Source organism: Scaptodrosophila lebanonensis, unplaced genomic scaffold, assembly GCF_003285725.1.
Source record: "Scaptodrosophila lebanonensis strain 11010-0011.00,11010-0021.00 unplaced genomic scaffold, SlebRS2 tig00000129-arrow-arrow-pilon, whole genome shotgun sequence".
Classification (NCBI taxonomy): Eukaryota; Metazoa; Arthropoda; class Insecta; order Diptera; family Drosophilidae; genus Scaptodrosophila; species Scaptodrosophila lebanonensis.
In genome coordinates this window covers 1,568,413-1,592,013 of record NW_022060583.1, presented here as the reverse complement: position 1 = coordinate 1,592,013, position 23,601 = coordinate 1,568,413, and the positions used below count along the sequence as shown (strand labels likewise).

The following is a 23,601-nucleotide window of genomic DNA, read 5'->3' as shown; positions in this document are numbered from 1 at the left end:
TTTTTGAATTTTAAAGGAAATTGAATCTGGAAACACTTTTGGTGTGGCACTTGGCAATAAAAATGGGTCAGCAGCAGTAGCAGAAACCAAAAAACGGGGTAAAAAGCAGAAGCAATTGTGTTAATGCGACTTGCGAGCGTTTCGGGCGCGACTTTAAACGCGCGCGAGAGTGTGGGATTGTTTAGCAACATACGAAATGTTGCTCAATGCGGGCCGCCCACTCACACGCACACACACACACACAGACACAGACATTCATACACGCATGCAACTGCCAAAACTTGCATTGGTGTTTATCTGTGTTTTTGTTTTTGTTGCTTGCAGCAGCAGCCGCAACAGCACAGCTTTTGCTTTTGACACATTTTTGGTCGCTATCGCTGATGTTGTTGCTGTTGCTGTTGTTGTTGCTGTTGTTGTTGCTGTTGCTGTCGTCGTTTAAACTTGGCCGGCAACTCGCGCTTGGCGACTTGGCTTTTGGCTCTTCGTCTCACTGGCTTGGCTCTGGGCCCGCTTGAAGTTTGATCGATCAGTTGCTGACTTTGCGCGGCAGCGAACGGATTGCGCGGTTAACGACGCACGGTTTATAAAAAACGTTAACAAAAAGTTGTTGCTCGCCTGTTGGTCGGTTTTGGTTTTGGTTTTGGCATCCACATACGAATTATTTAAAAGTGAAACTGTCGCCGGAAAAGGCGCGCCTCTTCAATTGCAAAGTAAATGTGATTAAATTTTAGTTTTTGTTTTTAGTTTAGTTTGCTATTTTTATTTTTTTTTTATTTTACATATTTTTTGATTTATTTATTTGACCGTATCACGCAATTCTACACAGTTTTCTGAATGTGTTTGTGTGAGTGTGTTTGTTTGTTTTTTGTGGCGCAACAGTTCAAAAGTTCAAATAAAACGCGCCAATTGCAAGGCCAATGCGTGGCCAGTGAGTTGTTATTGTTGTTGTTGTTGCTGCTGTTGCAGTGATTGTTGGTGCATGTGTATGTATGTATGTATGTATAAAGTGTGTACCATATGTGTGCAATTATAGTTATTATGCCAAGCATTGTTATGACTGACCATTGTCTGAATTGTTGCTTCTGTTGTTGTTGTTGTTGTTGCCTTTTGTTGCATATGCTGCGCATGCGCCGTATTTGGCAACAGATCGGCGCGTCTGCCGTTGGCCGCTTTTCACTCGCTCGCCCATGCTTGTGAAACTTGCACAAAACGATGTCAGCAGCAATAGAGACCTACGATGCTGCCGGAGGAGGGGGAGGAGGCTGCAGTTGTTAACTGCAGTTGTCAACAGGCAGCAACTCTATTTCGATTGACAGCCAAACAGACATTCAGTCAGTCAGTCAGTCATTCCGTCAGACGACTCACACTTCATCATTCCCATTATTATTATTATTATTATTATTATTATTATTATTATCATGAGCTCTGGCTCTGGGCATACACTTGACATGCTTAGCACCCTACGCATGCGCTCGTCAAGCCAACCAATGAATGACAATCATAAAAAAGTGAAATAAAAAATCAAATAGAAACAAAAACGTGATGCCATGGGATAGGAAAGTTGTTTTTGGGCGCGTTCCCAACTCACTACTCAACCATGTTGGCACAAACAGTGCAATAAATTGTACTTTACATGCAGTATATCGCCCCTATATTGTACATATGTAAATATGTACACACATATATATGTTTGTATATGGAGATGATCGGTTGAGCAGGCAGCGTAAATAACATTCTTGTTTAAATCAATCATTTACATGTGTGTCTGTATTTTATGTTGCTAATTATCGGAATACAAAGCCGCCACACACAGAGCCGAAAGGGAACGCATAGTTAGCCAATCATTTATCACGACTACAAGTATTTCCCATTAAGCTAGTCTATTCTTAATTGCTAATTAATACTATCTGCAAATGGATTTTGTGTATTGGCCTAAATTACGAAAATCGCTTATAAAAGCAGACGAATAACTTTTCTTTTCCATTCGAATACAACTTGTGCTGATTACAGAAAAGTTTTTTTTTTAAAAACAGATTTTTGTTAATTCAATAAGCAATTACCATATTCATTTGATATTTAACAGTCAATGTCGCAATTATATCATAGAATTCAACAGAAATTTTGAATAGCGACAGTAGGATATAGCAATGCCAATTTAGAGGAGAGAAAGGATTACAAATTTTAAAAATTAACAAATTAAATTTAAAGAAGTTGAGGAAAGTTCAGGAAATGGAACTGAGGAAACTCTAGACATGGCTAAGGATTTCTATATCTCTAACTTTCTATTCAAATTAAATTAAATAATGACGAGCTAAGAGCTTTTCAATACACTTATAGTTCAGTTTTCTGATGGTGTAGTGCCCGCAACTGTTCGTTTTGGCCGCATGCCGCCTATTTTGTTTGCTCTTCCTATTGATGGATCACATTTTCACATGCGAACTACAATGACTAGAGCAACAGCAGCCACAAGAGGAACAAAAAAAAAAATATAAATAAAAAAACAGAAAAAAAAAACAACGCAACCTGTCGTTAAAGTCGTCCGCAGTTAGATATAGATATACTAAGTATGTATGTATGTAGACACATGAGGCGTTTGCGGGTAATCCGGGCGGCTGCTGGAGCACGCGCGCGCGCCGTCTTCTCATTAGTAAATACATTAACATCCACATCGAAATCGGCATCCAGCCATAGACGAGGCGTCGTCCAAATATCTTGATCAGCGCGCGCTTTAATCGACAATTCGTGAGCATTTTGCTCAGCGGCTCGCGTGCAGTACAAATGAAAATAAAAACTGGAGCAAATTAGCCAAGATTAAGCCCACAATTAAGCAATGTGAAAGTTAAAACCGCACACACTTATGCATGTATGTGTGTATATATATACAAGTATGTACATCTGAAAAACGAACTTTAAAACCAGTTGGTGGCTCCAACTCGGGCGCATCTGCACTGGGACTGGGCCCGGCACTGGCACTGGCACTGGCTGGCCAGACAAGCGGCAGACAGCGGACGGACTTTGCCGACTTTTACTGCAACTGACTTTGACAATGAGCGCAAAAACACACACACACATACACACAAATATATATACATACATATGTATATGAGTGTGAGTTTCTTGCTTTAATGGCAACAAAAACGCCAGCAGGTCAACTGATGGTCGAAGCAAAGTAGCGTCCCAACAACTTTGTTCGCTTCACTGACCTAGGCCAAGAGGCGATTTATAGAGCGCTAGACTCATTGTTGTGTCCACAGTCAGCCTTCGCTATGACGACCCAGCACAAATCTCAAAGAAATGATTAATGCAGGTATACAAATTATATCGGTTTTTCTGAATCAAATACAATAGCACCTAGCTGGGGAGATCAGGTATTTTATTGCATCAAAACTCTGATGATATGTATTTTGCTAATTAGAATACATTTAATTGTTTCATCGAGACAAAAATATATAGCACTTCAGTTGAAATTATAGAAATTTATATAAACAGCTCGAGAGCTTTCATTTTGAAATATAGGACGACAGATATTTAAAGCGTGTCATTCTTTCTATGTAATATAGACCTCAATCCAATTAATATGTTTTTGAATGTCTGGCAAAATACAAGTATATAACTAGAAGCTCTAAAATTATTGAGGCCATTAAACCCAAATACATATTATTAGTTGCAGCAAGTTTTTCAAAACATCAACTTCACTTTTTTTAAGAAATCCCCAATTCATTCATAGCTCGCATTTATTTCAATTATTTAAAAATATCACCAATTCATTATACTGCCACTTTCAATAAATAAAATATAACTTATTGGTTGGTTTATTAAAAAAAAAACGGATTGTAATTCCTAGTATATTAAAACGTTTGGTTTCAAATATATTTAGATTGACATTTTTCAAATTATTAATTATTTCAAATAAATATATACATGTACTTGTATAACTAAGAAACTGAGCTCCCCATCTGTTGTAAAAGTTGAAACACTTAACATAACATAACATTTTAGAACATATATGAATAAAATAAATAATTGTTTGCAGAGTAATCTTTATTTTCTAACAACATCATTATTTCTTAGTTATCGTATGAAAAAATTTGTCCGATCTGTCCGTTATACAAGTATGGTGCTAGTGCCATACAATTCTTGAGGCATCATAAAAAATACAAGTGTCCGAAAAATAGTTTACTAAGTTATGACACTTTTATTTATTTATGTGAGCGGCATTACCTAAAATTACATCAAAATGTCAGCCCCTTTGCCCCCTTTAGGGCATTTTAGGGCACTTTTCCTAACAATTATACGATGTTCACAATTATATGTACATCCGTCATATAGTTCATCCAGTAATGTGGCGTAAAGTCTATGATCCCGAATGGACAAAAGATAATACCAAATGTAATTCCCAGTCTGGTTTAGAATACATTTTTTAAATACAAGTATTCTAACAAATTTTTGGGCAAGAAACTAAAGTCTACCCACGACTTGAAAACTATGGTTATAAAGAAACTATTAATTTAATTTTAATTTATTAATTTAATTTGAAGAAGCTTCGCAGAATGTGTTCTCCTCTTGGAAAAAGATCGTAGAATACTAGCTTGCTTGTATTGTGGAACGTAAAATGTTTTGAAGCAGTTCGTAGCAGATTTTTTATATCTTAAGTTCAAGTCTTCTCAAAATGTGTGCTTAGGGGGTTTGACTGTCTTAAAAAAGTTGCTGTTGTTGCCAAGATTTTGTCCTTTCACCTGCACTATAGTTCCGAACTTTGATCTGCCTTCAACTAAGCCTAAAAAAACTAAAAACTAAACACTTTTAATACGCGTTGTTTCTTTTTATTGCTTCGACTTTTGGAATGCTAATTGAATTTCAATGGCAATCGTTGTTGTTGTTGTTGTTGTTGTAGTCATTTTTGCGTTGCGTTTCAGTTTTTGGACCGTCGCGACGTTGATGGACATGAAATGCGTCTGAAATAAAATAAAACAAAATAAAATGAAAAGCAAAACTAAATAAAAATGCCGCACTGCCCATTAGCATTGGGTTTTGGTTCACCTTTTGATTTCCTGTGCGATTCCGATGCGTACGCTAATGTGCTCACCATTTAGCTCACAGATTGGGGAGCCAATCGGTGATTCCCCCCCCGTCGGCCCAGTCTACTGTCTGTGTGTTATTGTGCCGTCATTAGCAAATCTCTCGGCCAAGTCACACACGGTTTAGTTTGGCGGAAGTGTAGCAGTTGTAGACAGGAAGTCCCAACAATGAACCGTTGCGCTGTGTCCGAGCATCTGCATCTGCAAATGGGTCTTCCTATGAGTCAACTCTCTTGCGAAATATTTCACTTTTTCCGCTCACACACAGTTCATTTATTTGGCTAATCATTTGGTAACTAATTCAGTCTTTATGTATTTACATATGAATTCTAGCTATGTCGATTAGTCATTAGGTAGAAAAAGCAGTTTTATGCAAATGCATGTATCAGACAGAAAGAAACATCTCAGATCCATTAGAATTAAATATAGATATGTCTGCTAGTCCGTACGTCTGTCCTTCTGTTTGAGTGTATGCCTGGATTTTGAAAACGGCTGAACTCACCTTTACAAATTCTTCAAATTGTTATATAGAAAGAGTAAATAACTGTTTGTTTTTATCCAAAACTATAAATGAAGGTTTTTCATACAAATAGTCTGATTTTTAGATAACGAAAACTCCATCGTGGTACGCAAGTATTAGACAGCTCTATCATCAACGAAATTCACACAAATTTCCATTAATTATAAAAAGCACTGCAAGATCAGACGGTCTTAAGGCTGTTCTTATCGTCGTAACATTTGTTGTTGGGCAAACAACGCCTTCAAGCATAACCTGATCTTCATTTCTTGGACCAATGCTATGTACACTCTTCTGATTCTAAAACAAGATACTTTTTCTTCTTCTTCTTTTTGCTACAGCTCGGTCTTTTTCGAAAGTAACATTACTTATATACCGATGCATTTTCCCTATCGTCCCTATCGGCGCCTTGAGGCTATCATAATAAAATTAATATCTCGTTTCAACCAATTTATATTCGAAAAAATTAAGATTACTCTTTGAAAATGCATTTGCAGTCAGAGTAGAAGAATACAAGACGATGTCGAAGTCGATAACATTAACATATTCATCTACTTTTATCAATAAATTAACCAATTTATTTAAAATGTCTCTTCACTGACCTTTCCCAACTTAAATGATTTCGTTTTTATTGTTATTTGAGTTCACTTGAGATAAATTCACATTTTAGATACTTTACTGTAATTATTTCAAAGTACAAGTACTTTAGCAAATAGAAAAAACTGAAAAAACAATTAATGTAAGCAACAGTTTGGATCCGAAAAGTATTCTTGAGTAGTATTTAGTTTTCGTAATCTCTTTTAAATCAATTGTTGATTCAAAGCCACTACGAGTGCAAATATATCAGCTATGATTACACTTTTTAATTAACTGTATGCAAATTTTCCGCTCTGGGTAACTTTATGGGTGCAGAAGAAAAAGTTAAGCTTGTTTGGAAATATTTATTTTCAATTCAAATCCAACAATAGTGATTCAAATGAACATCGATCGGAGGTTCATTTTCCAAACAGCAGAAAAGCTAAATCGATTGATTAATCAAGAGATTAAAAGCAAGCAATTCTTCAAATTACAACAAAGTTATGCCACAAAAATGAATGAATCGAGTAGCCAGTATCTGTGTGGGAATCCCGCCTTCTCACTTTCTGTTTTCTGTTCATTGGCGGAGCGTTAATTCAAGAGCTTAAGCTGCTCTACGTCCATTTAATGGCCATAACTTGCATGGTTGTAGGTGTGCTTTGTAATTACTATGTACTTGTAGTACTCGTCCTCCACTCAAAGTTATGGCCAGTCATTCGCAATTTCTTCAGTTGAAGATGAGGCAACGCCGAGCAGCCACTGAGCCATCAATTAGGCAGACAATTTGCAAAGTGTTTCATAACTGGGCACGGCCAGGTGACGATGAAGCCCCTCACCTGTTCACCCGCTCAGACCCCTCCAGTCGGTATAAAATCAGTGGCAAAAATTGTGTGAGTAAATCGATGCGAGTTAAATCGACTTGGACGCGTCCAAGTTGCAAAACACGCCACATTCGGCCAAAAACAATGTAATGCCAGTGGCCAGTGGCCAGCGGCTAAAGTTAGTGTGGACGTCGACGTCGACGTCAGCGTCAGCGCCGATTCATCATCGGCAATACACGGCTCTGACTTTGACTCTGACTCTGACTCTGGCTGTGGCTCTGGCTGTGGCTCTGGCTGTGCCGGCCAGTTGCATGTTCGTCCACAGTTTCCAAGCGAATCGCACGAAATCCGCAAACAAGTTGGGCCAACAAGACAAACACTTTCACTTTGGCCGCACAGGGCGCCGATGTTTTGCTTATTGTTGTTTGTATTGTTGTTGTTGTTGGACGATATCGGACGCTTGCGTAAAATGTCGTGCTTGGCTTATTTTGTTGCTTTATTTTAATTCACTTTTGGCAAGCAACTCAAAAAAAACATATTCCAAAATACCTAATAACGAATATAGGATGGGGACGGGGATGGGGACGGAGAGGGTTAGACAGAAATCATAAAACAAAGCGTCGCCAAGAAATGGAAAACACAATAATAATAACAATAATGATAATAAACTTTTGGGGCGCTTGCTCCACACACACACACACAGTGAGACACGAGGCAAGTTCATTAGCATGTTCGTGACGATGGGAAATATATTTTATTATAATTTTTATACCATATCCAAGTATATGCCAGAGGCGTTAGCGACCATTTCAACTATGGACGCATGCTTGAGACCTGAACAGCATTCCCACAATTGTGGAAATTGTTGGGAAATTCGCACGGCTTTTCCATATGTTAACACCAAGTATAACACAATAAAGTGTGAACGAACTGTAGAGTGCACTAAAAAGTTTTAGAAGTTTACCTCTGCTTCTTCACAAATAAACCCAATTTATTCATGTAGCAATTTCATTCTTAGAAGAGCCCATTTTTAAAGTGAATTAGTGAAGCTACGTTTACATACTATAAAGCTTTAAATAGGTCTCAATATTAGATTGTAGATCTATTTAGTCTTAAGCTCTATTGATAAATGCTCCGAGCTAGAAGTACTCTCCTCCTCAAATTTTAGATTGTGTAGAGGACTCTCCCAGTTCTAGGCGATGAATAAATAAGCAAGCCTAAATGCCAAACTTTCCAACTCTATTCTAAACGACATTTTTCAAGTCTCATTCTCTCTTGATCAGATGGTTTTATGGAAACACAAATTTCAAAAAAATTCATTTACAGTCTTTAATCGTCTTCGTGGAATTTTTTCAAATAATGGTATTACAAGACTTATAAAGGGATAGGGTAAAAAGCATTATATAGTATTTTTATTAATCTCAATAGTACTAGGTTCATGACCTCCTTAATCGAAGCTTTGCCCAGCCTTACCTCTGCTGTTTTGGTTCCAACTCTATATGTACTTGTAGAGTGGCTGGCTTTTTTATTAATTGGGCAACATTTATTTATTATTATATTTCACTATTTATTGTAATTCCTATGGCAGAAATATACTTACGTCTGTTGTGGGTTTGCAATACGCCATTAGATTCATTTAAAGGTCTATATTTTAGAATGTTATGTGATATTAATACAAGTATTACATCAACTAATTCGTATATAATATTCTTATTTCCTGTAGACCTATAGAAATCCAGTTTTAATAGCACACAATAACAGAAACGGCCCGTGGAAGTTAAGAGTAAATATCGGAACTAAACTAAAATTTCTGAGGTTTTAGGCGTAATCCTAATTTTGAGCAAAAATATATAATGTACAATATGTAATGGTTTTCTAAATCTTAAATAACTATTTGTATATTAAAGAAAAGCATTTCTTAACATAAAACGTTTATAAATTTTGGAGAATATGGATATTTGTCTGAGTGAAGGCAGACTTTGCAACATTTCTAGTGAAAATTTCGTTGTACCTATTACTTTCTTTAAGCTCGGCATGTGTTTTGGATCATACGTGACTTGCACCCATGTCGGCGTATTTTAGCCGGAATTCCCCCTACTGTGGCTTTCAAACGAAGGTACTTGACCCATCGCAGCTCCAGGGCCCTGACCAATTTGCAAACCCATAAAACAAGCGACCTTAGACAAAATGAGCTCAACCTCACGTAGACTTCAAGTATAGAACGATATGTTAGACTAGAAAAATATATAGTATATCAAATAAAAACATATATACTATACATATACTCTCACATATATCTCTTTAGATGAATAACAGCTGCCTGGTTATATCATCTGCGCAGATCGCTAATGCTGGCGATATGAAAGTTATGCGCATATACGTCACACTGTCGGCCTTATTGTGACACTTTTGTGGTGGCTTCTCCATTGTGTAGGTCTCCCAATCTCCCAATCAGCTTTTAAGCAATTACGTCTGGCAGACGCTAATAAGAGGGCGCGACTATGGCGGGAATTGAGCGGAACAAGTGAGAAAAGCATACTCAGATAAATGTATATAGTATATAGTAGGTGTGTGTATGACATGAATCGGTTGCTTGTTTCTGTTTAGAGCAGACAATTGCTTGCACACATGTTCTCCATATAGTATGTTCGAATCGAATCGAATCGAGGTCGTCCCTATATACTTGTACATAGTATATGGGTAACCTTAAATGCAAGCTGGTTTTTGTCTGACGATCCAGCTGAACTCGAACAGCTGCAGCTGGCTCTCCAAGTTTCGGTGCCTTTTAAATAAATCAAAATCACAGCCATATGGAATTTCTAAGATATGCTCGCACAACAACAAAGTGGGCGGCATTTACCAAACGCCCCCCGCACACTTTTCACTCAAATCGATGGGCATACGAGTGTGTAAGAAGGGCCTGGTGTGGGTTATTTAAAGGCTGGGTCAAGACGGGGCTCGGTACGGTTCGTGCAAAACTTAAAACAGGTACCAAACCCACAACAATAGTTTCTAACACTTGTGGCACACGATTTACACGGTTCACAACGACTAGGGACTGACTGCGAAGACAATTTAAGTTAAAAAGTGACAACAATGGTAACTTTCTCAAATGTACAGTCGCAATTAGCACTCTGGGCCTCATTATCCAACATGGTGCAGAGAAGTTCTGAAAAAACTCTTGTTGCTTACACCTGTGTATGAAAAGTAACCGCAATTTGAACAGTAAAGTTGTAGAAGAGGAGATTAAGAACTACTTAGAAGAAGCTCTGTGCTCTATAAATATACTATACTAAGTATCAAATAAATTAATATTTCACTTAGTCCTCTCCGCTCTTTTTTGGCCATCAAAAGACAACTATAAAATACTTGTAAAGTTTTTTAAAAAATCGAATCTAATTCGTAAATTATAGTTCTATTACAATTCCATAAATTCTAATTCATTGTAATAAATCATATTATTTTTAAGTTAAGCTTAAGGTCACGACGCTATAGATTAGACCACCATAGCTTATCTGTAATTTGAATTACCTTTAAGCTGTATATAAATAAAATAAATAAACTCCCTGCAATGTCGCCAAGTATAAATATATATAAATAAAGATAGTCGTGGCTATTTCTATATCAGAATTCCAGAGATGTTCCCTTAGCTAAACTGAATAGCATTCTTCCTTGATTCACTTGGTGCTTAAGTTTTAAATTTAAAATGGGCGAGGAAGTGTGAATATAACAGTTCAGATTCGATTTTTTATTTAGCTGAATAAAAATGTTCCGCTCATGGGTGCAGAAGAAGGGTTAAGAGTATTGTTTGGAAATATTTCGACAATTTCAAATCCGGCGATCTAAAGTTAATCTTTTCTGCAGAAGAAGGGTTAAGAGTATTGTTTGGAAATATTTCGACAATTTCAAATCCGGCGATCTAAAGTTAATCTTTTCTGCAGAAGAAGGGTTAAGAGTATTGTTTGGAAATATTTCGACAATTTCAAATCCGGCGATCTAAACTCCATCTTAACGAACCAAGTACTCGATGTGTCCTTTTTTGATATGTTCATCAACATAGGGTCCGCAAATCTACGAATTCGACCCATAGTACATAACGACTTGGTGAATATCCTTGTTATACCTATAGACATATGTACATACATATATGTATGTATGTATATTACTTTTTAATTTAACGACAACCACACAATGACAAGCAATCGTATTCCATTGGTTCAAGGTAGTTGGCTGCTAGTTGGTAAGGAATTGGCCGTAATCGCAACCTTGTCGTAGCCTTGCATACACGTGGCCCAGGCGAAAGGATTAAATAGAAACGAATACTGGAACAGACAAACTTCTCGCAATATAGGAAGGAGCTGGTGAGGCCGTTGGGCACGGCCTAGAGGGACGCCATGCACCCGAACCCACATCTGCATTCGCATCCGCAGCCTCATCTGCAATTGAAGCTGCAACCCAAACAGATGAGACGCCAACGCCAACGCCAAAAACAAAAACAACACAAATCAACACCATCTGAGGCACACAGAATGAGTTGCAATTTCGAGCTGAAGCGACGGCTGCAGTTTCTCGCCTCTCTGCTGCTCTGCGCCCTGCTCGGGTATCTGACCTCAACGGCGGTGGCGAAGCCGACGTTATCCTTCAGCCTGCCCCAGGGACTGCAGGGTTTTCCCTCATTCCAATCCTTCACACAGCAGCTGATCGAGCAGCGCAGTGCGCGACAAATCAAGACATACAGGTGAGTGGACACCACTGGGAGTGGATTGGAGTGTGCTCTGATGAGGTGGGGCGGGGCGGATTAGTAAGTGGTCTGCCGGCCCATCATTGGTACGCTCGGAGTATCGTGTGGTGGCATTCGAATTCACGTCACCTGTCAGTAGCTTTGTAGTTTTCACCAACCATGCTGGCTTACCATGGCCAGCACGTAGTAGACAGCGTCTATAATTGATTGATATGCATCTGGCCATGTGCACACGAATGCTGATTATAATTGTCATTCTCTCTCTCTCTCTCTCTCTCGATGTCTCCCTCTCTCCTGTGGTTTGTAGTGGCCAGCGCGTGAGCAATGACTCGCTGCTAATGATCTACCACCACGATCGGACCATTGCCGTCACAGAGCTGGGACCGCAGAAGTTGCTGCTCAGCTGCGAGCTCATCGAAATATAGTGAGTAACACACACACACACACACACACACACACACACACACACACACACACATATGTACAGTAAGACTTACCTCTAACGAATACGTAGTTAAGTCAAATTTATTAAAGTTACCTTTTCAATTCATCAATAAAATGTTCCCTCAAGCACAACCTGAAAGAACTCAAAAGATTCCTACAAGTACAGTCGAAATGATTTTCTTCATAGTTATGGGTGGGATAGAAGTTTTTTTTATTAAAAAATTTGTACTACATTTGATCGTTATCATTATTATTTAAGAATTGTACTGCTACCTAATGTGGCAGCTAAATCCAGTTGTACCTTAAAGGGGAGTACTGCAATTATTCATAGACTGCATCTTTAGGATTGCACTTAAATCTAATAACTATATAAAATACAAATTATTTGCATTATAGTGGCATAGAAGATACTCGTACAAAATTTGTACTGTATTATACTTTTATTTATACTTTATTAAACAATTGTACTGCTACCTAATATGACAGCTTAATCCAGTTGTACCTTAAAGGGGAATACTACAATTATCCATAAACTACACCTTTAAATCTAATAACTATATAAAATATAAATTATTTGCATTACAATGGGATATAAGATACTCGTACAAAACAAATAGTTCCGAACAGTATTGAAGGGTTTTGCAATATTTTATTGACATATTGAAACTTTTGGGGGAGAAACCGGTATCTCGGAAAGAATAACAGATTCACTTAAAAAGCTCAAATAATTGCAATTCACCATGAAAAAGTTGCCTATAATCAGAGGTTGAGCGGGTCCGCAACACAAGGCCGAGTTATAAAAGCGTGCAATAGTTTTGAAACAATACCTTGATCTCTTTTTTGTCTTTTTATTTTTTTGTAACACGCAGCAACGACAAGGAGGGCGAAATGCTGCTTGATAGTTTGTCGCACTATAATCGTCCGCTGGAAATTAAATTCGAAGAGATGCTGAAACTGATGGATCAGTGCGAGCACGTGGATAAGATGACATATGCATCGCGTCACAAGGGAAAGGCCGCTGACAAGGTGGCCGAGGAGGGCGATGGTGCTAATGGCATGCGCAGCACTGGAAGCAGCCCCTCCAACAGTGAGAGCACCTCCCTCAAGCTCGCCGCCCACATCTTTCCCCGTAACCCGTTCACGCTGCTAAGCGGCATTATACCTGGTAGGCTAGGAATAACAACTTTACAAATGGCATTCTGTTCGACACTCTCTTGATCAACACTCTATTGCAGGCACCAAGTGGTGCGGCACCGGCGACATTGCCGAAACGTACAGCGATCTGGGCACCGAGATGCGAATGGACCGCTGCTGTCGTCAGCATGATCTCTGTCCGGTAAAGATACGCGCCTATCAAAGCAAATACGAGCTGACAAATGATTCCATATATACCAAGTAAGTCCTATCGCCTGAACACAAAATAAATGTTCAACAAAACAAAACAAATTCGCGGGCAGAATTTAACAAAATTTGATTGACTCAGATGATCGTTATTTAGGAATTACTGAGTTAATACGATTTACAAGTATTTCCCGCTGCAACAATTCCCATTATACACTGTAACTGGTATGTAGACTTGTCTCATCCATGCGCAGAGCGGGTTTGTTAGAAAACATATTTCTAAGGTTTCATTCGTTTATATAGCTGACGTCAGTATCAAAAACTTCAATGCTCATCTTCAGCAAAATTTGCAATTGTGAGTTCTGTATAGTGCCTCACCATAATCTCAAGTTATGACATAATCAGCAAACTAAATCATATAGCTTTTATAGGAATGATTGATGCAACCAAGTGTAATTTCGTTGAAAGACTATGTGGGTACATGGTATTGAAGAGTCGAGTTAGCTAGGTGTACATACTTGCATCTGAGATATAGCATCTTTGTAAAGATGAATCAAAGCCACCTTTTTGTCAACGTGGCACTTAAAACTAACCAATTAATGGCCTACAGAGATTGCATTTTCTCAACCAAAGGCTAGTCGCAAATAAAGCTATTGTAGAAATTAAGTATTTATTACCAATACCTGAATCAGAACATCCTCTATATAAGGGTCCTAAAACTGGCAAAGATGGGGGAATAGAACCTATTCTTCATTTTTGGAAACTATTTGATGAACATTGTTTCTTCAAGAAAAGTGTGAATGGCATTTGTTTCAAAAAATTATGTGTCGTTAAGCTGAACATTTTGGAGTCTTTCCATATCCATCATACTCCCAGCTCACAATAGGAAACCATTTACCAATGAATATTATAAAGAAATTGTTGAAATACAGGATAACGATCGCATAAATAAAAGCCAACTTTATTTATGTTTCAAAATGTTCAATTAAAGTTTAGATTTATTATTTCCTTATTGCGCACAGCTTGCGAGTTGCCGAAAAAACAAGAAATGTCTACACATTAGCACAAAAAGTAATTTTTGAAAAGTTAACGGTTAATGCATTTCTTTTATCATTGTTGCTCTTGCCTTCACATATATTTTACACAATCTGGCAACGACATACTGCAACAACGCCGCAGTGGCCAGATTGATATTCGATAGAATTGAATGTGCATTATCAACAGAAACGATATTTAAATATAAAATATATTTGTATTCGCATTTTCCCTTAGATCTCACTGCATCTGCGATGACATGCTGTACTCGTGCCTGAAGATGACAAACACCTCGGCCTCGCAGCTCATGGGATCCATTTATTTTAATCTGGTGCAGGTGCCCTGTCTGGATGGCCGCAATAATCAGTACAAGTTCCGTGCGGCCAAGGAGGGCTTCTGAGGTGCTGGCAACTGCAACTGGAGCGGGGTTACTGGCCAACTGTACTAGCGCACTGGCCAATTGTATATACATAAAGAGCTTAACATAGTTGGTACGAGAATTGTTTTTGATCCTTATATTTCTTTCTGTCCCCTTAAAATAGCTGCAAATACACAAACATACACATAGAGAAAAAGGAAAGGAAACGACTTTAAATATTAAATATTTATTGAAATACAATTATTACGGCGTTTTTTATTAATTAGATTATTGTTATGTGTAGTAGGTAGTGTATTTGTATGTATATATGTATATATACTTATATTATTATAAAGTAGCATTTGCTTTTGTTATACATAAATATATAAACATTTCTCACGATTTCCAACAGTTATCCTTAACGTCATATGCCGTGTTGTTAGCCCAACAATCCAACAATGAATGAGAAATAAATAATAAATATTTTAGTTTTCTCTTCAATATTAACCTCTCACAGATTACAGATTTACTTTACCTTAACTACATTGTTGTAGTATACAAAAAAAAACAAAAAAAAAAAACTGTTTAGATTCCCTTTATATATATAAAAAATCATTCTTTCTTTATTATATGCGCGCTTTGACTAATAACATTATATATAATAATTACACATACATACGTACTTATTTACATACATATGTAATAATGATAATAAGCCCTCAAAATTAAATTGTAAACAAAATGGCGTAGCAGGACATCCGATATTAGGTTCAGGCTAATTGCAATTTGTTCTCAAGGTACATGGAAGGGTTACCGATTGGTCGCTCACACCCCAGCGCCAATTTTCAGTTTCCAATCGCCAGTCGGCAGCACGTGGCACAACAATACAGGGGGAGGGGCAGACGTCAACGGGTGATGTTTAGTGGGCGGCGAAGATAGGGCCCCCTAAAAAATGCTCGCCACATTCGGTCCCGGCTGGGAGTTGGTAGGCGTGGGTTGCGTGGGTCTGTCGATGTCCTGGTAGCTGCGCTGCTGGCCGGTGGGGAATACCGATCCGGTCTGAAGGCTTCCTCCGCGGGTGTTAAACTCACGGTAGAGCAGAGCGACGCTTATGGGGCGCAACATCAGATTAATAATGGCGAATGCTATGGCCCAGCCATCTGCATGAAAAGAAATGGAATGAAGGGTTTTTTTTTTAGTTGTTTTCGCTGTTGATCTTGTTTATGGTCGCGATTATAGCTTCTACTATATAACGTTGAACTCACTCATGGATGCGAAAAATACGATAATGCAGACTAGGTCAAAGAATATGCTAGAAGCGTTGATGACGAGCGCCTGCAAATACAGAAGATATAAATGCAAAAATGTGTTGATGAGAGTTTTACAATTGGCGACACATGTCAGATTTTCGGGAGAGGGGAGCTACGACTAGCAGATGTGAAATGCTGAGCTTGATATGAGCGATCAGTGCACACAATCAACATTTTATTTATTTATTTATTTATGTCAACAAACATTGACTGCCGACATAGGAGGAAAATATATACAAATTATAAAAAGCATCTTATAAGCTAGCTTAGGCTTTGCTGGAATTACAATAATATCTAATTAACGCCTCCGAGCCGAGCATCTTCGACTAGCTTCATATTAATACCTGCTTTTAACATTCTTCAGGCTATCTTGCCAATTTATAATTATAGTCTTATGGCACCATTCTAAATTAGACTACACCGGAAGCTACAGTGCAGTTATTAAAAACTAGGGAACCTTTTTATACCGGGCTTACCAAAAGATCTGAGCTGCAATATCGATATTTTGAGCACAAGTGTTATCCTGACATTTATAAAAGTCATTATTGACGTCTTGCAAGCACCGCTTAATATTTTATACAAGATTACGATTTCGTGACTGTCCTAAACGCCCGATGCCGAATTCATAAGTGTAAAAGGGCCTACTAGCAAGTCTAAGCTTCAATTGTGTGTAACAGGCCGGAAAAAGCGTGGTAGTCCCCGTTTTAAAGGTTTAAAGTAGCTCGTTATGTAGACTTGTACTATATAATCCATACGGAGATCTAGTTCATTAGCAACAATATATATACTTGTAACTTAATTGTTTTATATAGCTGCCATAGCATCGATCCGTGCAAAAATCAACTCAAACAAAAAAATCAAAATGAACTCTTTTGCTTTTTACGATATCGCAACACAATTTGGTGTTTTTATAATCCATCAGTCTCATCGAAATACATATACAATTATTGCATAGACTGGTTATACCTATAAGAATCGACTTTTAGCTGAATTTAATAAGAAGAAGGTTCTAATAAATTCCTACAGACTAGGTAGACTGTGAACTATTCAAGTATATCCCTAAATGTTCTTGCCAAGTTATCACTGTCTCTCCACACCAAACTTTTTATGGGATCGTTGGTTTCTTGATTGTCTATGTGAGACATTCTAAGACAGGCTGTCCAGAAAGGTAATTAATGTTTTCCTTTTTTTTCTCGAGTTAATTGTCAGTTATAAAAAAAAGCAACTAAGATTATCTATCTTTCAAAATCATCATGGGAGAGAGAATGTGCTGGAAGATTTCTTTGGCTAGGCTGAATTATTTGTATTTGGTATGCGGGAGTAATAGAACAAAATTATTTCGATTGTTAATTCGAATTAGGGATCACTTTTTAATAACACATGTCCCTCACGTCTGTTTTAAAAGTTCTCGATGTTGAAAGGGAAACACAGACAGACGGACGCACGTACGGGCATGTCTTTATCGATTCGTCTCGTCGCGCTACATGCATTCAAACTTTTCTTAACAGCCCGTCTTAGTTTTTAGTCTAGTGTAGAGTACTGCTAAGGGATTGTTGTCGGCTATTGGGTAAATTTGTGCAAAAACTCAATAAAGATGGCTTTGCTAAAGCAGCAGCAAAGCATTTGCCACCAATTGATTTTTGAAATCGTTTTTGGGAGTAATTTTCAGATTACACGGCCCCACTTAATGCTTCGCATGGGTGCATTTTGAAGCAATAAATCCATAATATGTGGATATAATCATACATACATATGTATATAGTACCTACATATGTTCAGATTGCATTCACTGCATTGCATGTAACAAGACACATACATATGTACATATCTACTACGCTTTATACTTGGACTTATCGCATTGACAGCTCGATCCAAATTGCCGCCGATTCGCCTCGTTGTGTTGCAAGTTGAAGGGACTCTACTTTTTAAAGAAATTCCAAGAATACCTGTGTAAGTGCAAGCTTTTAATACACTTGACCTAAACACACACCAACACACACACACACACACACTTGGAACATCTAAGTAATTAATTATTTGTATTGATTTTTCAGTCGAGCGTGTATGTTAGTGCTTTCTTTATTAGATCCCCATGACTATTTTTCATTCGCTAAATTTCCACAGGAGGTTACAGAAGCCGCCTGGCTGACCGATTTCTGAGCCCAAAGAGTTACTGGATGGAGTTATAGTGTAGGTAGTGAAAAGCTAAATTTACTTCTGTTTGTAGGAATGTATGTATGTATGTGTGTGCGTGTTCCATTAAGACCCCCTTCTTCAACCCAATCCAAGCGATACGAATTCGCCTTTTGTCACGACTTATGCTATTTGTTGTTAGTATTGTTGTTGTTGCTGTGCTGACCATTGCTATTTGACTTTTGCATAGTTAAGTTGATTAAAAGGCGTTGCTAATGCCTTTCGGGGAATAACATATAGCAACAATACTTAAGCAGCTGGGACTCTCTTGTTTGCTGGCTTGCTGGCTTGCTGGTTCGTGTGACTGACCGACCAAATAGAATTGTACATATTTGATATATGACTCTCACTCTATGAACATTTATATATGTATATATATATATATATATGCTGATATATGTATGTGTGCGCCCATAGCGTGCCGCGTCCATTTTGACCCGTTTTGAGCAGCTAGTTGGGGCCAAGGAACAAAAAACAGCAAATAAATAAAAAAAAAAACTGAAAATAAAAATGAAAATAAAGCGTACAGCCTTATAGAGGGCAGCGGCAGGTTGTTGTTCCTGCAATTGCTGGCGATGGTGGAGCTGTCAAAAACGGATCGCCCGAGTTCAGGGCTCACCAGGTCATGCATTTGTGGAATGTCAAAGTTGAAATTGTAACAATTTCAAGTTAATGCCTCGGCTTGCAGACGAGTACTTGTGTGTTAGCTTTTTCTATTCAAGGCGGCTTCAAACGCTGAACATAACTACATACATATATACTATAGTTAACCAGCACATACATACATGCTTATGTATATATGAACACAAAACTGTATGCTTATAGCCAAAAAATTTAGCTAGCCAAACGGGTAATTCAAAAGCTTTAGCTGACGTGCTGGGCCAAGTTTTTGATTCGAACGCGCCAAGACTTTGGCCAGAATGTTTCTTCACGGTTCTTTATTCTGAGCTTTTTTTTTTGGACAGGTGAAACGGGCTGCCTTTTAAGGCGTACTTGTTCATAAGTATGTATGCATGTTATGGTTATTCCAATACACATATCCATAAATATGTACCTACATACAACAACAACAACAACAACAAAATGTGTGTGCCAGTTAAATGTAGGACTTGGACTTAAAACGAAATGAATATTTTATGGTCAACATTAATCGGTCACTTTATTGGCATACCAGTATATATACTGATAGGTCTTTAATATTTAAACTTCATGGTCAACTATACAAAAATGTGCTTGAATTAAACTGTATTTTTTATATTAGTTATAGGGACTGGCTCGATGTCAGGTAGAACGGCAAACAACACGACAAAACAGTGATCAGGATAGATGTCTGAATACTATCTCGGAAACTTCAACTCTTCTTCTTTAGCAGACTTTTTTAACCCACCAAGAAAACAAGCTAAATTCACATAAATTGTGAAAAGTATATACAAGTTGGTGTATTTTGAATAACAGAAATGTTGGATTATATTTCAAAGTTAAAGCTGTTCGCTCTTCTCAATATGTTTGTTTAATAAAATTCTTCAGAAATTTTTCTCCACCTTATTGGCTTATCATTTATTTGGCCTATTGCTGTATGTTGATGTACTTATGTCTAACAAAAGATCAACAATGTTTGGGAAAAGAAAGTGCAATAGTAAATGGAATTGTTTTCATATTTTACAATCGTTTGTTTCTAGTCGAAACTGCCAAATGAAATGGTTAGGCAAAAAATAACTGCGCTCTTATTACTTAATACCGTAGATTATATTTTTATAAAAATATAATAATATACAAAAATTTTTAAGTGCATTCATTTCTACCGCATCTGAATATATTTATTGCTCGTATCTAGTCTGCCTCTTTTATATTGTGGGACATAACAATGTTTTTTTTTTTTATCAGCAGCAATAGATAACATAGTCGAACCGATTATCAATATCGAATCTACAAATTTATATTTACAGCACCTAAATAAAGCTTTTTTGCTTCTAGTTTTCACTTGACAAACTATCTTACAAAGCTGTATGATGCACCTTAATGCATTTATAAGTATTTCCAACGACTATATATTTTTTGAGGTGACTCACAAATGTAAAAATCTGTATCAGGAGCGATAAGTAATTTTATTCAACTTTATTAGCCGCAATAATATTGCTTAATCATAGTTGTTTATTTTTTCCTATATATACTAACAACAATTTTTGTTTTCGCAATTTGGATATGAAAATTGCGGTGTTCTGAAACAAAGGGGTTTTATAATTTTTAATTTATTTTATGACTGCGCTTTTTCATGCCTTTCATATGCGTACGGTGTATCTTTACACAGGCAATAGAATCATATCCGTCTGTTTATCTAACTTGGAGATACATATCTTAATCCAAACGAGAGATTGTCACCAAACCTAACAAAAAGATCATGCTTAGTTACAGTCATGTATTGCTTTAATATCTCATTTTACATAGCTTCAATAGGAACGATTATCATGACCAAATTTGGATTTATTTATTTTAATAATAGATGTTTCCAACTCTTTAGTTTCCAAAATTTAATTAACCTTTTTTTCGAGTGTACTTGCGCAAACAAGGCATAAGATTTGATCATGATCTACGCTATCTTATCAGCTGATGACAATCTGAATTTTTAAATCTGCTGTTCTGATTGCGCACATCATGTGGCCCGACGTTCTGTGCATCTCTGAACGGAGAACCTTGTTGTTACCACTAGTAGAGAACCTATTTAGACTTATGTGTGACTACACTTTGGCATGAGGAAGTCTCGTCGAGTCGTTCTGTCATCTGTGCAGTTTCTATTTTGTTCTTTTTGCTATTATCTATTCATTTATTTACGATTTATATGCTAATTTCATTTCAAGAATTCGTTTTTGTTGGGCGGGAAACCGGTTTTTCATAAAATTTGAGGCATTAGCATCACACTTTAATCCCATGACATTATCAGAGTCAGCAAAAAGCTTCGCTCAGACACAACAATCCCTTTGTGCGGAAACACAAGTACTATACACATATGTATAAAAATAACAATTAATTTGGACGATCTGTACTTGCTTTATATACATACTATGTGTGTTATTATATGCTATATAGTATACATATTAACCCAACATATTTGAGGTTTTGTTATTCATGGAAGGCTTTATCAGTGGGGGGCACTGTTTTTACGATTTGTGCCGGCATGAATCACAGCCAGTTGATTAGACAGTTGAAATAAATGAGCGCCTGTGCTTATCAGTATATATATAGTAAATATAAATACTTTGTACATATGCATGTACTTACCGTTTGCACCGCCTCAATGGAATCCTTACTATGCATTGTCCAGAACATGGAAATGATAAAAAGAAAATTGTAGAACTCGTAAGCGCCATGACCCCAACTGCCGAGCATGGCATTCGTGATGAAGAAGAAATGCACAAAGGCGACGAGCTGAAGAGAGAGGATCGTGATAGAGATGGAGAATTATACATATTGTTGTACTTAGTATGTAGATGCGATATGATTTAAAGTTGGTAAGCAGCTAATGCATTGTCGAGTGAAACCCCACAAGAGTATGTGGACAAGGCGAACAGGGCTTCTTTACTGCCTGAAGTTGGAGGCAGATATCGAAGAGTATCGCATATCAATAGTGGTTGGCAACTGCTGAACTGCATTTTGCAATGCCAGGTGCTAATGAGCCGTCTGACGAATACCTATGTACTACCTCTCTTGCAAGCTAGGTAGTTGTTAAAGTAGCCAGCTGGCTGGAAGGAGTTGTAGTTGTTGTAGTATTGGGTGCGGCTTTGTTGAAGCTGCAATGAAGACTCATGGCTCGTGTTAGATAACAAGCGCTGCACCCATTACATGTTGAATGGGAGGGAGTGTGGCAATGTGGTCGGACAAAATGACAACGACCACCAGCAACGAACACAGTCAACCGGCTCCTACACATTAATACCTATATACATACGTACATGTACATATGTATGTAGATATGTATGCATGTTCGTGTGGGCGTGCGAGAGCGTGTCAGAGTGGGGCACAATGCATTTTAAACGCTGATAAACGCCACTTGTGCGACAAACACTTACACTTACAGTATTCTAAGAGGCATCTTTTTAAACATCAAACACACTATAATTACCTTGACGCGCACAAATGGCGAACCCATCAGCTCATTCAAATCGGTCATTTTGGCGCTCTTTGTGTGTCAGTCGAGAAAATTTCAGTGGCGCCCACACGCGAGCGACAAACGTCAACTGAACCTGTTGTTGCTCCTGACGCGACAGCAACAAAAACAAGTACGCAGATGCACACGCACAAAACACAAGGCGTAATTTGTTATTTTTGTTGTCGCTCTTGGTGTCGTTGTCGCTGACGTTATTTTTTAGCCAGCCAGCTGTTTGTTATTTTTGTGCAAATATTTGAAATTGTTCCACTTTTTCAATATGTAGTGCGTACGATTTGTGCACTGCAAAGCAATTCGAAAATGTATTGTTGTTGTCAAATCTATTTTCATTTGCTTATTTCACTTTCAATTTGTATGTACATACATACACTTGTATAGAAATACTATACACGCAAATGTTTATTGCAATGTAGTTGAACGCACTTTGACACACTCACTCATTCAAACAAAAGTGCATATACAGATGTATGAATGTATGTATGTATGTAGATACAGTTGTATTAATTATGAATAATGTGGGCTGTGAAGCGCGCACTTGTTGGTCTTCCTTTCAAATGCAACAAAACAAAAAAACCACAACAGCAATTGCAAAAGTAACAGCCCCCTGTATTCTGGGGCCGTTACCACACCGCAAAATATTAATAAGAACTACAACAACAACAATAGCACCAACAAGTGCAATAACAACAATAAAAAACGAAAAATCAAATCGGAGCTCACGACGCTAAAGCGTTTACAATTCAAATCTGACTGTGACTGCTACGCTGCCGGTGCCCCATTGACAAGGCGGACCCCACCGACACATGCGTCGACATCGACGTCGGCGTCGGCGTCAACAGTGGTGGCGTAATCGCAAAAAGTGTTGCCACACAAGTAGAGGAGCATCAGTGCTGAAAAGCGGTGCGCAGAAGTGCTCAAATAAGTGGGCCCGTGCGTAACATGGCAACAGTGCCAAATTGTAAACAAATAATTTCTACATATATGTACATAGTATATGTACCATGCTTTCTAAGATTTGTATTGGT

At 37.7% G+C, this 23,601-nt stretch overlaps 2 protein-coding genes across 4 annotated transcripts; one reads left to right on the top strand and one right to left on the bottom strand.

The window, feature by feature from the left end:
- The first annotated feature begins 590 nt into the window (after positions 1 to 590).
- Positions 591 to 15,128, top strand: LOC115628851. The gene is made up of 6 exons (XM_030525101.1): positions 591 to 710; positions 11,215 to 11,730; positions 12,041 to 12,157; positions 13,047 to 13,342; positions 13,413 to 13,572; positions 14,791 to 15,128. Exons 2-6 carry the CDS (start codon positions 11,387 to 11,389, stop codon positions 14,951 to 14,953), a joined length of 1,080 nt encoding a protein of 359 aa, XP_030380961.1. The 5' UTR covers positions 591 to 710; positions 11,215 to 11,386; the 3' UTR covers positions 14,954 to 15,128.
- A 373-nt stretch (positions 15,129 to 15,501) lies between these two features.
- LOC115628836 (type-1 angiotensin II receptor-associated protein) lies at positions 15,502 to 23,316 on the bottom strand. 3 transcript variants are annotated; one of them, XM_030525075.1, is made up of 5 exons: positions 23,070 to 23,316; positions 22,532 to 22,858; positions 21,691 to 21,837; positions 16,177 to 16,246; positions 15,857 to 16,071 (listed from the first exon to the last, which is right to left on the bottom strand). In XM_030525075.1, exons 2-5 carry the CDS (start codon positions 22,577 to 22,579, stop codon positions 15,857 to 15,859), a joined length of 480 nt encoding a protein of 159 aa, XP_030380935.1. In that variant the 5' UTR covers positions 22,580 to 22,858; positions 23,070 to 23,316. The 3 variants fall into 3 exon arrangements, with proteins under 3 accessions (XP_030380936.1, XP_030380935.1, XP_030380937.1); XM_030525077.1 differs by having other exon boundaries at positions 23,157 to 23,245; XM_030525076.1 differs by having other exon boundaries at positions 15,502 to 16,071; positions 22,532 to 23,314.
- Between the last annotated feature and the right edge of the window lie 285 nt (positions 23,317 to 23,601).